Source organism: Microtus ochrogaster, chromosome 19 (genome assembly GCF_000317375.1).
Source record: "Microtus ochrogaster isolate Prairie Vole_2 chromosome 19, MicOch1.0, whole genome shotgun sequence".
Classification (NCBI taxonomy): Eukaryota; Metazoa; Chordata; class Mammalia; order Rodentia; family Cricetidae; genus Microtus; species Microtus ochrogaster.
Window position 1 is genome coordinate 22,369,769 of NC_022021.1, and position 13,648 is coordinate 22,383,416.

At 35.0% G+C, this 13,648-nt stretch overlaps 1 protein-coding gene across 3 annotated transcripts in view; it reads right to left on the reverse strand.

The window, feature by feature from the left end:
- Mctp1 (multiple C2 and transmembrane domain containing 1) overlaps nucleotides 1-13,648 on the reverse strand; it is a 585,759-nt gene that overhangs the window by 212,533 nt on the left and 359,578 nt on the right. Inside the window, exons 6-7 of one of the 3 annotated variants that reach the window (XM_026783758.1) lie at nucleotides 9,362-9,409; nucleotides 6,662-6,700 (exon numbers count right to left, since the gene is read on the reverse strand). The exons of 1 other annotated variant lie outside the window; for it this stretch is intronic. In XM_026783758.1, coding sequence (XP_026639559.1) covers nucleotides 6,662-6,700; nucleotides 9,362-9,409 — 87 coding nt within the window. The remainder of the gene's footprint in view (nucleotides 1-6,661; nucleotides 6,701-9,361; nucleotides 9,410-13,648) is intronic. One more of the 3 variants, XM_026783759.1, reaches the window with a different exon arrangement.

The following is a 13,648-nucleotide window of genomic DNA, read 5'->3' on the forward strand; positions in this document are numbered from 1 at the left end:
TTAGACCCTCCCTAGTCCCTAGGCTGTACTTTTTAGACCCTCCCTAGTCCCTAGGCTGTACTTCTTAGACCCTCCCTAGTCCCTAGGCTGTACTTCTTAGACCATGATTCATTATTTTTATCACTCATCAGTTACAAGTTTTAGTTTATTTTACAACCCACATTCTTATGTAAAATTAAGGTCTTTATTTCAAGTAGAATAGTCTATTTATTGCTGTGAACTAATATGAAATTTACAATAGACCAACCCAGAGTAGTTATTATTGGTTACAACAATAACAACAAAAACAATAAGAAAAAATAATAACAATAGCAACAACATTAATAGAGAATAAAATTATCATCACAACATCAATAACAATAAAAGTAACACCAATAACAACAATTAAAACAATAAATGCAACAATAGACAATAACTACAGTAATAAGTATAACAACTGCCACAGTTACAATAGCAGCGGCAGCAAAGCTCTGGCATTATGATGAGCCCTAAACAAAGGCACTGATTTTAATTGGGGGAACACAAACCAATCGTGAATTCCAGAAGAGCCTTGAGTCAAATCATTGTGTTCATATTAAGTAACACTTCAGTGTCCATAAGACAAGAGACTTCAAAGTGAGGTGGAGCGGCAGTAAGACAGTGTTAAAATTATAAATCAACATTTAAAAAGAATTGAGCACAAACACAGACATCAACTTGATAAAAAGACAATTGCCAAAATTATCCTGAATAATGAATGACTGAACTGCTTCTGTTGAGGCTTTAAATACATTGAGTATTTAAAGTAATTAAAAGATAAAACTTCTATCACACTACCAAGTTTTGAACTATTTAGGCCTATTTTTACCTTAAAAATATTTTTGAACTGTAAGTAAATTTATCTTCAAAGATGAAAAAAAATCAAACTATAAGTCTAACTACAAGTCAATCATATTTTTAGAACAAAAATCTCAAAGATAATTTTTCTTCATAAAAATAAAAGTCCAGTTTTACCTAAACTATTGACTATGAAAATAATTTTAAAACTGTACATAAAATAAATCATAAAAATCTTTTAAGATTTTGTTATCAATTGGAATGAGGATTAACTCTCAATATTTTATTTAAAGTGATACTTTACAATTAGGTCAGTATGCAGATCTTGAAACATAATTCCCATTATTGTAATGTAGGAAGTCTTCAAGAATCAAAATAATCACAAGAGAAAAAAATGTCACCCTAAAATTCAAATGTCAGAATCAAGTCAACATTCTAGATGTTATGATTTTTTATATGCACATGACAAATTTCTTTTCATTGGTGCAATTTCAGACATTTAAGAGATTAGAAATATTTATAAGCTCTTATGCAAATCCATTGCATAAAGAGTCCTGGTCAGATAATAACTGTTCATGAAAATCAGGATCATGGGATGCTTCCATCCCAGCAATAAACAATGATTTCGAATATTGACTAAGCCTTTGAATAATCATGTCAACCAGGATTTTTGTAGTAAAGTCCTTGTAAAAGTATAAATTATTTTCATTTGAGTATTTAAAGTAATTAAAATGAATAAATTATCTATAATCTATTTATGTCTATCATCTATCATCTCTCTATCTATGTATATCTATCTGCCTACCTACCTATCTATCGCTATGTATGTATCTGTCTGTCTGTCTATCTCTCATCTACCATCTATCTACCCATCCGTCCACCATCCACCTACTGACCTATAATCTATTCTTCCACCATGAGTCCATACACATCTCCGTGTCGACCTTCTGCTCCACTAACCTGAAGTCTGATCCATTAGTTCCCCATTCTAATTAGCTCAGGGAGGAAATTAGTCGGCATTTTATTAACACATCAAAGGGACAAAGGTCAGCTGGCAATCATGCAATAAACATCTTAGATGTGGGACACAAGCTTAGTGGATTCCATCTTGTGCTTAGAGTTACATTTTAGCCTTTGAATTTAAACCAGATCAACCATATCCACTCCAGAAAGATCCACAACATTTATAAGTTCATCAAAAGCAGCCAAATAAGTGTAATGTCATGGTTATAGAAAATCTCTGTTATATGAGTTAAAGTACAAAAATCTAATTTTATGTCTACAGGGAAATATTGTCAAAACATCAAGGAAAAATCATTTCAATGTAAGATCTAACTATGACTTCATATACTTCTTGGGATAATCAAATATCATGCTAATATATAATGTTTATAAAATATATGAACTTGTTACAAATGTAATAACTGAGGTCCAAATACATGCTGAATAATAGAACTCCTCATTTCTGGTCACCATTTGCTCACTGTTGACATTTTAGAATCCCAGAACAATTGATTCTGATAGAGGATATTATTTTATAGTATTTTTTAAAAAGAGTTGCTAATAATAATATAGCCCAAGTAAGGAATTTAAATGAAAGTTTGTTTCCTTCAAAACACATAAGCGTTTCCCATGTTCAAAGACATGTACATATAATTATAAATAGTGTGCTAAAGTAGAAGCACCATGACCACTCCGCTGAGAAAGTCTCCTCCCAATAGTCTCCATTCATTACTACCTTTTCCTCATCTTTATAATCACCTGTTTATCAGCAAATGATGTCTTAGTAAAAAGACCCCATAATCACTAACTAATATCTTTTTCATCATGCCTATGTGTGATGTTTAAATCTGTGTTCATCTGTTTCTGTCCCCTACTTAAAGCAGTTACAAGTCACTGATGAATTTTTAATGTGTCATGCAAGGGACCAGGTTAACTATGCCCTGCAGTCTTATGGAGCTCAGTATTCCCTAGTATAAATTCATGATATCTTTGCCTGAAGTCTTATTAAAATTGCTTCATTCAACCAATGGGTAAAGTATTTCATTAAAATCATGCTAAGTGATTATAATAAAAATCTTTGTAAGAAGATGCATTACTAAAAGAGATGTAGGCTGCCAAATAACAGATCTAGTAATGAGATACCACCAAAATAATCTACATTATATTATTCTAAGAACAGAATTTTAAAGAAAACAACTAAAATTGTTATAGTTAGAATTTTGACAAGTATATCTCTATGATTACAATAGCATTTTCTTTTTAAAAATAATATTTTGATTTGCTCTTTGAAAATTTCACACATGCATACAATATATTTTAATCCTCACCAACCTGTCACTACCTATGTTGCTAACTGCCCCCAGAACTTCCCCAACACATCTCCCTTCCAACTTTGTGTCTTTTTTAATTACTTTCTCACAGACTCCAATTAGAGTTGGCCTAGTGCATGGGCTGGCGGTCCACTTGACTCGGAAGGTACACCTACAAAGAAAAGCCACTCACACTCAGAAGTAATCAACTGCCAGTAGCACTTCAGCTAAAGGTTAAGTAAAGCTAAATACTGTAGCAATATTCTTCAGATAATGGAAGTAATTTATTGAAAACATATGTTTATTATTTTTTATAAGGTAAGTTCTCACTGTATACCACAATCTGCTTGGAAACCATAATTCTGCCCCATCCACCACCAGGCTTAGCAGCAACTTACTTATCATTACTCATCGTGACCACAGATAAACTCTCCTCTTAGCAGTAACTTACTCATCATTACTCATGGTGACCACCGATAAACTCTCCTCTGGGTTAAACACAGGCATGCACAGCCGGCCAACAGAGACAATTATTTCATTTCCATTTTTGTTTTGACCCCATAAAATTTATTCAAATATATATAAAAGCTTCTCTTTTGGTCACATGGACTATTCTTGATGAATAACTTAACCTTAAATAAATTATCAATGATAGGCTTCTTCTAAAGAACAAAGAGCTGAAATAACCCAAAGTGTCGCACTTTCCCTCCTGAGGTGCATTTTGTCACATAAAGGGAACGCTTTGACCTGGATGGTTACCCAGCTGTCTGGTTTGGGTAGAGGCTGATTCTCTGCTTTTCTCTAACAACGCTCTTTCATTACAGACAAGCGTAAGAGGGGTTTAAAGTGTACGTGATGGAAAGTGTAGTTAGTGAGAGATCATATTGACGATATTCATGGACGCTATCACACTCAGAAGAGACGCTGTGGAATTAACTATTGGCTGATTTGCATGTACTTGAAATCTAGTCCTTACTTTGACATCTTGCTTTTCACAGATACCTGGAGGTGCATTTTCTCCACTTTTATAATGTGATAACAATTGACTTACAATAATCAAGAGGCTTGTCTTGAATATTTTGAGGTCCCTGTCTTCTGGAGCACTGTTCTATTATTTCAATAGTATATACTGTTTCACAGCATGTAAGTACCACAAATATTTCCACGAGAGTCTCTGACAGAGGTGTGGCAAATAATATGAACAAAATATGAATAAAACCCTTATTGCCCAAAGTGAAGTGACAAGCAGGTACTTAGACAACAGGAACTTTTATGAGCTGTGTACAAGATGTTCACGTCACAAAAGGAACACCAGTGGAGTGACTCTCATGTCATCGTTGGTGTTCAAAGACAAACTTCAGATTGAAGTCTTGCCCTGAAGATGACAGATGATCTGATTCCTGCAAACTACAACTCCAGAGGAGAAAATTGTTTCTGTCTATAGGAAAAGCCAATGATGAGCATGGTAACCACTAAAAATACCAGTGCTTGTATTTGAGTATGATTCAACCATATTCTTTCTAAACTCAAGAGAAGACTTCTCCTATTAAGGCCCAGATTTTAAGGAGAAGAACACAGCTTAAACACCCAGAGCCTGCTTGCCCATCCCTTAGCTCTTAAACACCGCTGCTTGGAGGAAAAGATTCAGAAACAGTGCCAACTTGGGAGACGCATGAAGACCAGCAAAGTAGGTAATAATTACAAATGTGAAATTTCCCATGAATTTTTTAGTACAACACTGTACTTTTATAATACTTTCTGGTGAATATGGAAAGTGTTTTAAGGCAGAGTAAAAATCTGAATGAATTAACAAGTGTTCATCATATTCTCATAGAAAAAAACCAAAATGAGTGAGCTGATTTTAACTCGCTCGGCATTTAGAATCTCTATGAAAATGTACCAAGTTAAAAATTCCCTTAGTCTAATATTAACACCTGTACTAAATATAATCTGTCAACTACTCAAGTGAGTGCTGAATTAGACACAGGCATTTTTCATCTGTGGTGGCAAATTTTCAATGTTTAAATTGATAGTTAGCTATAAAACATTAAGAACTTTATATGTAAACATAATGGGAATAATATATTTGTTATTCATTTAAATATTTTTATAGATTCAAGGAATTATGTGGATTTATATTTACTTTATCACTAAGATTAATTAAACAAATTAAACGTCCTATAAAAATCTGTCTACCATCTATCTATCTATCTATCTGAATGTATGTTAGAATGGTTCCTTCTCTCAGACCAGACCTGGCTTTTATTTCTTTCCCCTCAGCCCTTTAAGTGCTGGGATTTCAGGGATTAAGTGCCTTTCAATACACACAGCCAAAAATGATACTTCTATTCTCTCTTCATATTTCAATAAAACACTCTTCATATTCATTAATCTCAAATACTATGTAATACCAGTTCTAGTTAAACTCATTTGGAAGATGATGGGTTAGTAGGTTTTCACACAAAAATATCATCATAGAGTCACAGGATGGGGAAAGTCTTATGTACATTTTAGAATCAACACATGTCATATAATATTAATTCTAAAGTACAGATACAGCAATAAACAGTTCAACCATTTCTTTAAGTCTTTAAAGTTTTATTTTGCCAGCATGTGCTTCTTGAGAGGTCTTAGGGTGAGTTAACTCTTGGTTGTCAGCAGAGACAGAACTGGAGAGTAACGTGAGACATCACGGCGAACATAAAAAATATTTATTATACATATGTTCTTAATTCCCAGTAAAAGGAAAGGAAAATGATGAAGTTGAATAACAACTCAAGAGCATGAGTTATCAGAATGAAAGAAGAAAGATTGCCAGTGTTCCAGGGTCTAAAAAAATCAGAACTATTAAAAGGAATATTGACCTTTTAAGTAAAAATTTAAATAGATGTCATTTTAACGAAGGAAATCTGTTTAATTTTTTTCAAAGTATGGTCATAAAAAAGTTCATTTTCCTGATAGGTATCTATGCTCAAGAGTGATGCCATCGCCAAAGAACTGACATCACCAAAACTGCTATGTGTCTTGCATATGTGGTATATGGAAAGCTCAGGGCATTTCCAGAGTCACCACGCCTCTCACGCCAGAAGTGAGACAAGGTACTGAGGGAGAACTGTCCTCAAGTTTCAATGACACAAGGACTTTTGAGTTTAGAAAGCAGAATACTTAATTTTCTGTGAACAAACCAGAAAGTTTCCTGGCTACTTCTGTTGGAGCCGTCCCAGCCCTGGTCTCGTCACTTACATCCTGGAGCAGAGTGATTTTGTAGACCCTGTGGTGCAGAGTGGGGACTGAGGCAGAGAATGAGGCTGAGGAGTAGCTAGAGAGAAGCTGAACAACGCTTGGAGCACTCTGCCACCCGTGAGATTTCTGAGACTTAGAAAGTGTCGCATGATTGGCTTAGAGTTTATGGGAGGGAAAAGAGCAACTGGCAGTGATGAAACTTTGTGGGATAGCTGGGGAAATGAGAGGAACTTGAAGCAGCTAATAGTCTTCTCCACAAGGAAAGTTGAAGATCACATGCTAAGAATTACCTTACTGGATCTTTTCCAACTCTTCCTCCTTAGCATAGTCTGTGAATGAAATAAAGCACTTCATTATCTTTCATCCAGCACAGAGCAGGGCAGCCTTGTTTTTAGGGGATATGTAACATTTATCAGCCCGTTAAATAGCAAAATGTTTCTAGTAATAACTACACAAGACTGCTACACACACACACACACACACACACACACACACACACACACACACACACACAGAGGGGTGAGGCGGGAATGAGCGCGCAAGCAGTTTCTTTCTGGTTCAAAGATCACTTGCATTATTCTTTTTATGAAGAGGCGAGACAGTATATTTTAAGTATAATGGAATGCTTGGAATTGAAATTAGTTAATTCTAAAGCAAAAATACAAATTGAGTTTCATGATTTATAATTGTCCTTTTTTGGAGGTGAGGGTTGAGAGTATACCTTGACGTAATTTGGCATATAGCATTTTTTCTTCAACTTTTATATCTAAGGCCTGTTGCTTTGGGTATATTTTAGAGACATTTATAGATTTAGTTATTTTTAACTAAATCTTTGTCTCCAATGTTACCAACTCAGGAAAAGGCTGCTTAATTTTTTTTTCTAAAATATATCCTTTATAATACTGTGAGGTTGGCTTGGCTAAATGTCTTAATTAAACTTCTGGAGATTGTTACAAGTGCTTAAGAATACTGGTCTCTTGTATTTGCATAAAGTAAAACACAAAGCTTCCCAAATTTAAATAATTCTCCCATTTATTATTAAACATTTCCCTTAAGCACCTATATATAAACTTTCCTCTTTGCCCTACCATGCCTTATGGTTGTGGTTGAGACAAATAAAGAAGAAAGTAGAGAATGTTTGGGGGAATGACTGTGGCTTCTGTGTTAGGGGTGACATCAACGTCTCTTTCATCAGAATGCACTATGAAGAAGGTCCATTCTTGAAAGCACTCATGCCTTGTTAAAATGCATGATAAAAAGTACTTTCTCATAAGACTAAGCCATCCTTTGACCTGAAGTTGGAGAATGGAATTATGTAGCAACTTTAGGGTAGGAAATAGGAGAATTGTAACATTCACAAAAATATATTGCTTTTATTTTCTCTATTGACATGAAAGAATGATGTATTTCCAAAGCTTATAAAAATTCACCTCCCTGATATTCGAGGAAAGAACAAGTGGTGTTACCAAATAATACAAAAAAGATAGTTTATATTTTCTAAGTGCTAAGGTATAATTCAGTTTGTAGCAACATATCCAACTATTAGTTTGGAAGGAGACATGGTGAACACCTAATAGACTATTGATGCTGGATTATTGCTATTGATGTTAGGTGAATGATTGTCATCACCACTGACCATCACCAATAAAAATAACATGATCACCTCCTCCACATCACCAAAGGTCATGTGCAACAAAATTCTTCAGTGGTTAGTCATATCTACAAGAGATCCCCAAGCAAGAGTCCCATGATTAAGGTTTGACTTTGTCAGAAGAGTCTCAGTGCATTTGATCATGGCAATTTTGAGTCAAAACAAATGAAAACAATTAGAATAAAGAAATAAAGATTACAATACCTTAACTAGTGGTTATTTATTAATACCATTAAGCATCTAAGGATCTTATAAAATCAGTTCCATAAGAAGCATTAGTCTGTGAAAGTAGTAAGAAGTGGGAACTCTCATGGAAAAACTTGGCAACATTTAGGGACACGTGCTTCTGGACAGAGCAACAGAAGCAGTGCAAACAGTAACTTCTGAGCTAGAAAACAAAACAAAACACAGCTCTGGTTTTTGATGTCTCTTAAATTTTGGTGGTATTTTTCAAACAGGGAAGTTAATATGAGAAAAACAGCATGATTTGGCAGCTACAGGTCCAGTTCATTCTCTCGAATCAGTATCTGCTATAGATCAAGTGACTGTCAAAATGGCCCCAAATTTTATAACAAAAGTTCTGCCTTGTTAGCTTATCAACTGATTAAATGTCACACATAAAAGTTTTTTCTTCTTTTTGGGGTACTTGTGTTAAGGAAGGCTCAATTATAGTAATTCAGTAGAAAAGTCAAAATAAAAACAAATGAAGTTAAGAGATGGATTATTACTCTTGCCATCTTTCCTACTATGAGATCTATTAAAGAAGAAAGGTTATTTGGGGGAATGTTAAGAATAAAAGACAAAGTAAATTCTAGAAATATAAGATTTAAATCTCATTCTATGATTGTACTTCAGCAGAGAAACATATGAGTTAGGTTTCAAGGTGTCAGTGCTTATTACTAGAGCACCATTTTGGTTCTTCATTAGAAACTCAGTCTTACTTGAAGCCTAAATAAGAATAAGTGACATAAAAAATGTGGCCAATGATAGAATTGTAAAAGCAACTGCTTTAAAAAGATTTAAAATTCCATTTTAACTTTCTTTTGTTAGAATTTTAGCCTATTATTCTGCTAATATGCATATGAAAAAGCACAAATAGTACACAATCTTACAGAACATATACAGTCAGCAATTCATAAATAAACATGTCTTCAAATATTGTATAAAAGTTATAAGACATCAAAATTAAACTAAAGTATAAAAATTGTTTTTAACTCATCAAAGGCCATCTAGTATTAATTCATATGTTTCTGGGGATTTTCTAATTTTCAGCCCTAGCCAAGCAATGTGTAGGTCTGTTTATGTTATTTAAGAGAGCATGTAACACAAATGAACTCACTTTTATGTCACAAATTCTCCAATGAAGAAAGCTGTGGATTGAACTCTGCTAGAAAAAGAGCCAGAAAGAACTCAAACATACTGTCAAAATAGGACACACATGTATGTATTACATACGTTTGCAGGTTCAAAACAGGACATGCAATCAAAACAGAAATGATAGGTGTGCCATGCAGCCACCTCGTGCTGCCCATGGAGGCTTTGGCTTCTTATACACACAATGCTGGGGACTCAAAAATAGACGTACACATATTTGTTCACATCTGGAAATGCTAAAAATATATCTAATTATGTACTCATGCTGATTTTTATATTGGCAATGACAAAATACATTTGCTCGCTGTCTTTCCATGCATCTTAAATTGCTGTAATTAGATGCTATGTGTTGACAAAGTTTTAGTAAGTGGGATGATAGGCTATCCAACTTATTCTTTGGATTAACTGATTTCCAGAAGTGGCAATCCACACAAGAAGAAACCACATTATTCATGGAGTGCATTGTCAGCATATAAAAGTGTCTCCCGAATTTACAAAACAGGTGGTTTGGAAGTCTTAGGTCTCTATGATACTAAGCATTCTGTATTTCCAGTTCTTTCTTACTGTAAGTGTTCCACTTCCTACTTGATTGTTAGGACATATTTATTAAGACTTTTAAAACTCATCTCACTCTTTATTCATTTTAAATTATGTAAAATATTTAGAAAAGTTTTATAGACAGATGAAAATATGTGTGGTTGTAGAACTAAGTTTCTTTTCCAAAAGCCTAAATTAAATTATTTCTGGGCTAGTGAGCAAAGAGAACCTCTTGTGTTGCTGTGTGTGGAGCAGTACCGTTCTCCATTCTCTCATTACACACCATTCCCACTGACAAAGACCATGAAGCATTCCACCACTGACAATTACAGGATTTGAGTCTGAATTCTTTTCTGAATAAATTGTTCTATCTCAATAAATGTTCCTGTGTAATTTATGCAAGAATAGCATGCCAATTTCACTGAAGTGGTATGTTCTATACTCAAAGTGTAGGGAAATTGAAGTTGAAGATATACTGGATTTTTGATTGTTCTTAAACAAGAAATGGTAAATGTGTCCCAGAATATACTTTGCTAATATGAGAACAATACAGCTAAGCATTAAAACAGTAATTTTAAGAATTTACCATATGAAGTTAGATCATTATTTAATCATGACATAATGGAGTTTATAGCAACCACAATGACTTGGCTATTAAAGTTAGAATAAAAATTACATGAGAATGCCCTCCCTGTTCTTTGAAGTATCTCTCTAAATTATCACAGACACACCTCTGCGACATTGAACAGACACTAGGTATAGGGTGCTAGACTAGGTTTTAAGAGATACCATTCCAAAAACATTTTACAGACTTACAGATGTACTATTATATGTAATAAAATGTACCTTATACGTATGCCCCTCCTCAAGAGGGAAGTGTCTAAGATGGAGCTGAGACACATGACACAATGAGAGATTGAACTTGGAGGTAAACTGGAGGAGTTCCAGTGACCAGAAGTCACAATGAGATAATACATGCTGCTGTTGCAAACGTGTTTGTTGGGCATTTCCATTTATTGTCAGAATAGCTATTACAACAGTTAAAAAGTTAACAGATTTCAAAAACCATGGTAGATAAGCAATAATAATTTTTAATTTATATACATATACATTTATATGTATATATATATTTATATCATAATTCATATACATTTATAAACCCTGGGATGTTTATGTAAATTATATATATATATCATTGTTGAAATCAGCATATCTATCTCTACAAATGGCTATCATTTGGTGGAATATTTAAAATCCTTTCTCTTAGCCCTCTAAAGTGTGCAGCACATTACCAATTGTTACAGTCACCCTACCGAGCACCACTCCACCAGAAGTACTTGCTCCAAACTGTCTCTTTCTCACTGACTAATCTTTCCTATCCTTCTCGCCCAAGAGTTGGTCCCAGTCTCATGGAATCACTGCTGTACTCTCCAGTTCTATGAGACAAACTTGGGTAATTCTAACCAAGAGTGGGATTAGTATGTGTTCCTCATCTCCATTATTGTCCAGTTCCATCTACATTACTGTAAAATCCTGGACTTCATCCTCTTTGGAGTTGACTGCTATTCCACTATGATTTCTTTTTTTTAAAAAAAAATAGATGCTTACTTGTGAATTTTAAACCTGAGAAAGTACTGTTGATAAATATAACTGGATATAAAGAGCTTGAAAAGGTACCAATAGAATAACTCTTTAGGTAAAATAAAAAGCAAAATCTCAAAAATTTCTATGCATTTATAGGCATACACTTAGAAACTCATTTTCAATATAACATAGGATGTTAGAATACCTGGAATACCAGATCCCAGTAGACTTCCTTATTTTCTCTGTTTAGCTTTTGTCCATCCCCTATCTTGCTCCTCTACTGCCAAGAACGCGCCTTTTTGCTGATCACAACCATGAGGATAAGATAGAAACTCCTCTTCCTCCTTGTGACCAAGGTTGAGGAGTGTCTCAGCCAGAGGCTGACCTTGGTGCTTTCCTGGAGCCCTGGTTTAGTTCTGCCTGAGACATTTGTTTTTCTGAAGAGAAGAGGGACCAGAGGAATTAGTAATAGGATAGAAGAATGCACTATTTCCCAAGTGTTCAGCAGAAAAATCCAACACAAATGGAGACTCTGAAAGTAGAAGGTATGGAGTAAGGCAGTGAATGAAGACAGCAAAGAAATTAATTACTCAAACATAAATAGTCAAAGAAATTTGAGTTATGGAAATAGCATGAAAACTGTCATGTCAAAGGTGAAAACAATGAAGAGGAAGGAAACAAAGAAATTAAATGGGATTTTGATGAATAACTTTCCTATTACTCATTGATTTCCTTCACATTCATGTGTAAGAAGTCACTGACAGTCAGCTCTTAGTTGCTACATTTTTTTTTCTAGTTAGAAATATTTGGCATCTATGGTGTAAGTTTGGGCAGTCAATGAGGTTGGGAGTGAAGTTCAAGTACTGTTGAAATAATGTAAGAAGGTCTTTGTCAATGCTCACATTTCATTCCAAATCAGGAAAACTCAGTAGCTTCTTGGTTGATAGGTTGATAACTAACTCAACCAATCCCTTGAGCCCTCAGGCTGATGCTAGGATATTTAAAATGGTTCTTCTAATGGAGAAACTCTCCTGAATATCCATCGCCCAAATGACCAGAACAGCAGCCACACCATCTAAGTCTCTAGTATTACTTAAAGTGTTTGGTTCAGGGATACATGGGACTTTGGGCAGCAGTTATCTTTATTTATGAAGTGCTGTCCTGAATAAATAGCAGAAAACATCAACACAGGCTGGGCGGTGGTGGCGCATGCCTTTAATCCCAGCACTCGGGAGGCAGAGGCAGGCGGATCTCTGTGAGTTCGAGGCCAGCCTGGTCTACAAGAGCTAGTTCCAGGACAGGAACCAAAAGCTACGGAGAAACCCTGTCTCAAAAAATAAAAAAAAAAAACCCACCAACACAGGAATATTCTATCACCAAATTTTTGCTGCACAATGGCTTCCAAACTGGTCTCCAAGCCTCTATTCTCTTCCTTTAATGCATTTTCTATAATGTATGAACAGAGATAAGATTATTTTACAGGCATATAAAATCATGTCATTTCCTTTGCAGACCTTGCCATAATTTTTCCTTGCTATTTGGATACACATCTTACCATGGACCACAGGCCCTCTGCGGTCCAGGCATCTCCCTTGCACCCTCTATCATGGAGCATGCTTCTATCTTTTGTAAGCTGCATTGGCTCTTCAGATCTTGGAATGCAGTGTGCTTCTTCCTCTCCTGTACTTCTCTGCACAGGTTTTCTTCCTAATTCCTATCGATAGTTCCCACCTCAGTTTCCTCGTGACTTCCTTAGAGAATCCTAGGCCCACATTGATTGAAAAAAATTTCCTAGTTTTGTTTCTGTTTTCCCAAATCTGTGCCCTTTTTTCAGAACACCAAAGTACTTGTCACCTTCTGCTTCTCTCAGTGAGTCACTGGACCCACGTTCTAATGTGTGCTAAATGTCAGCATAGGAACTGCATAGACTTCTGGTGATCATCTGAATTCTTTAAATTATAAAATGAACATTTAGAATGTTCTTCCTAGTTAAGACCCAGTCAACTCGAATTTACTTCCTGATTTGTCGTACTGGTGACTTTTAACTGATGGGCTTTCTCTGTAAATGGCAGAATTTTTTAAGCAAGTTTTTCTTCAGCTGTCCTGCTATCTCCACGTGAGTACTCACCTA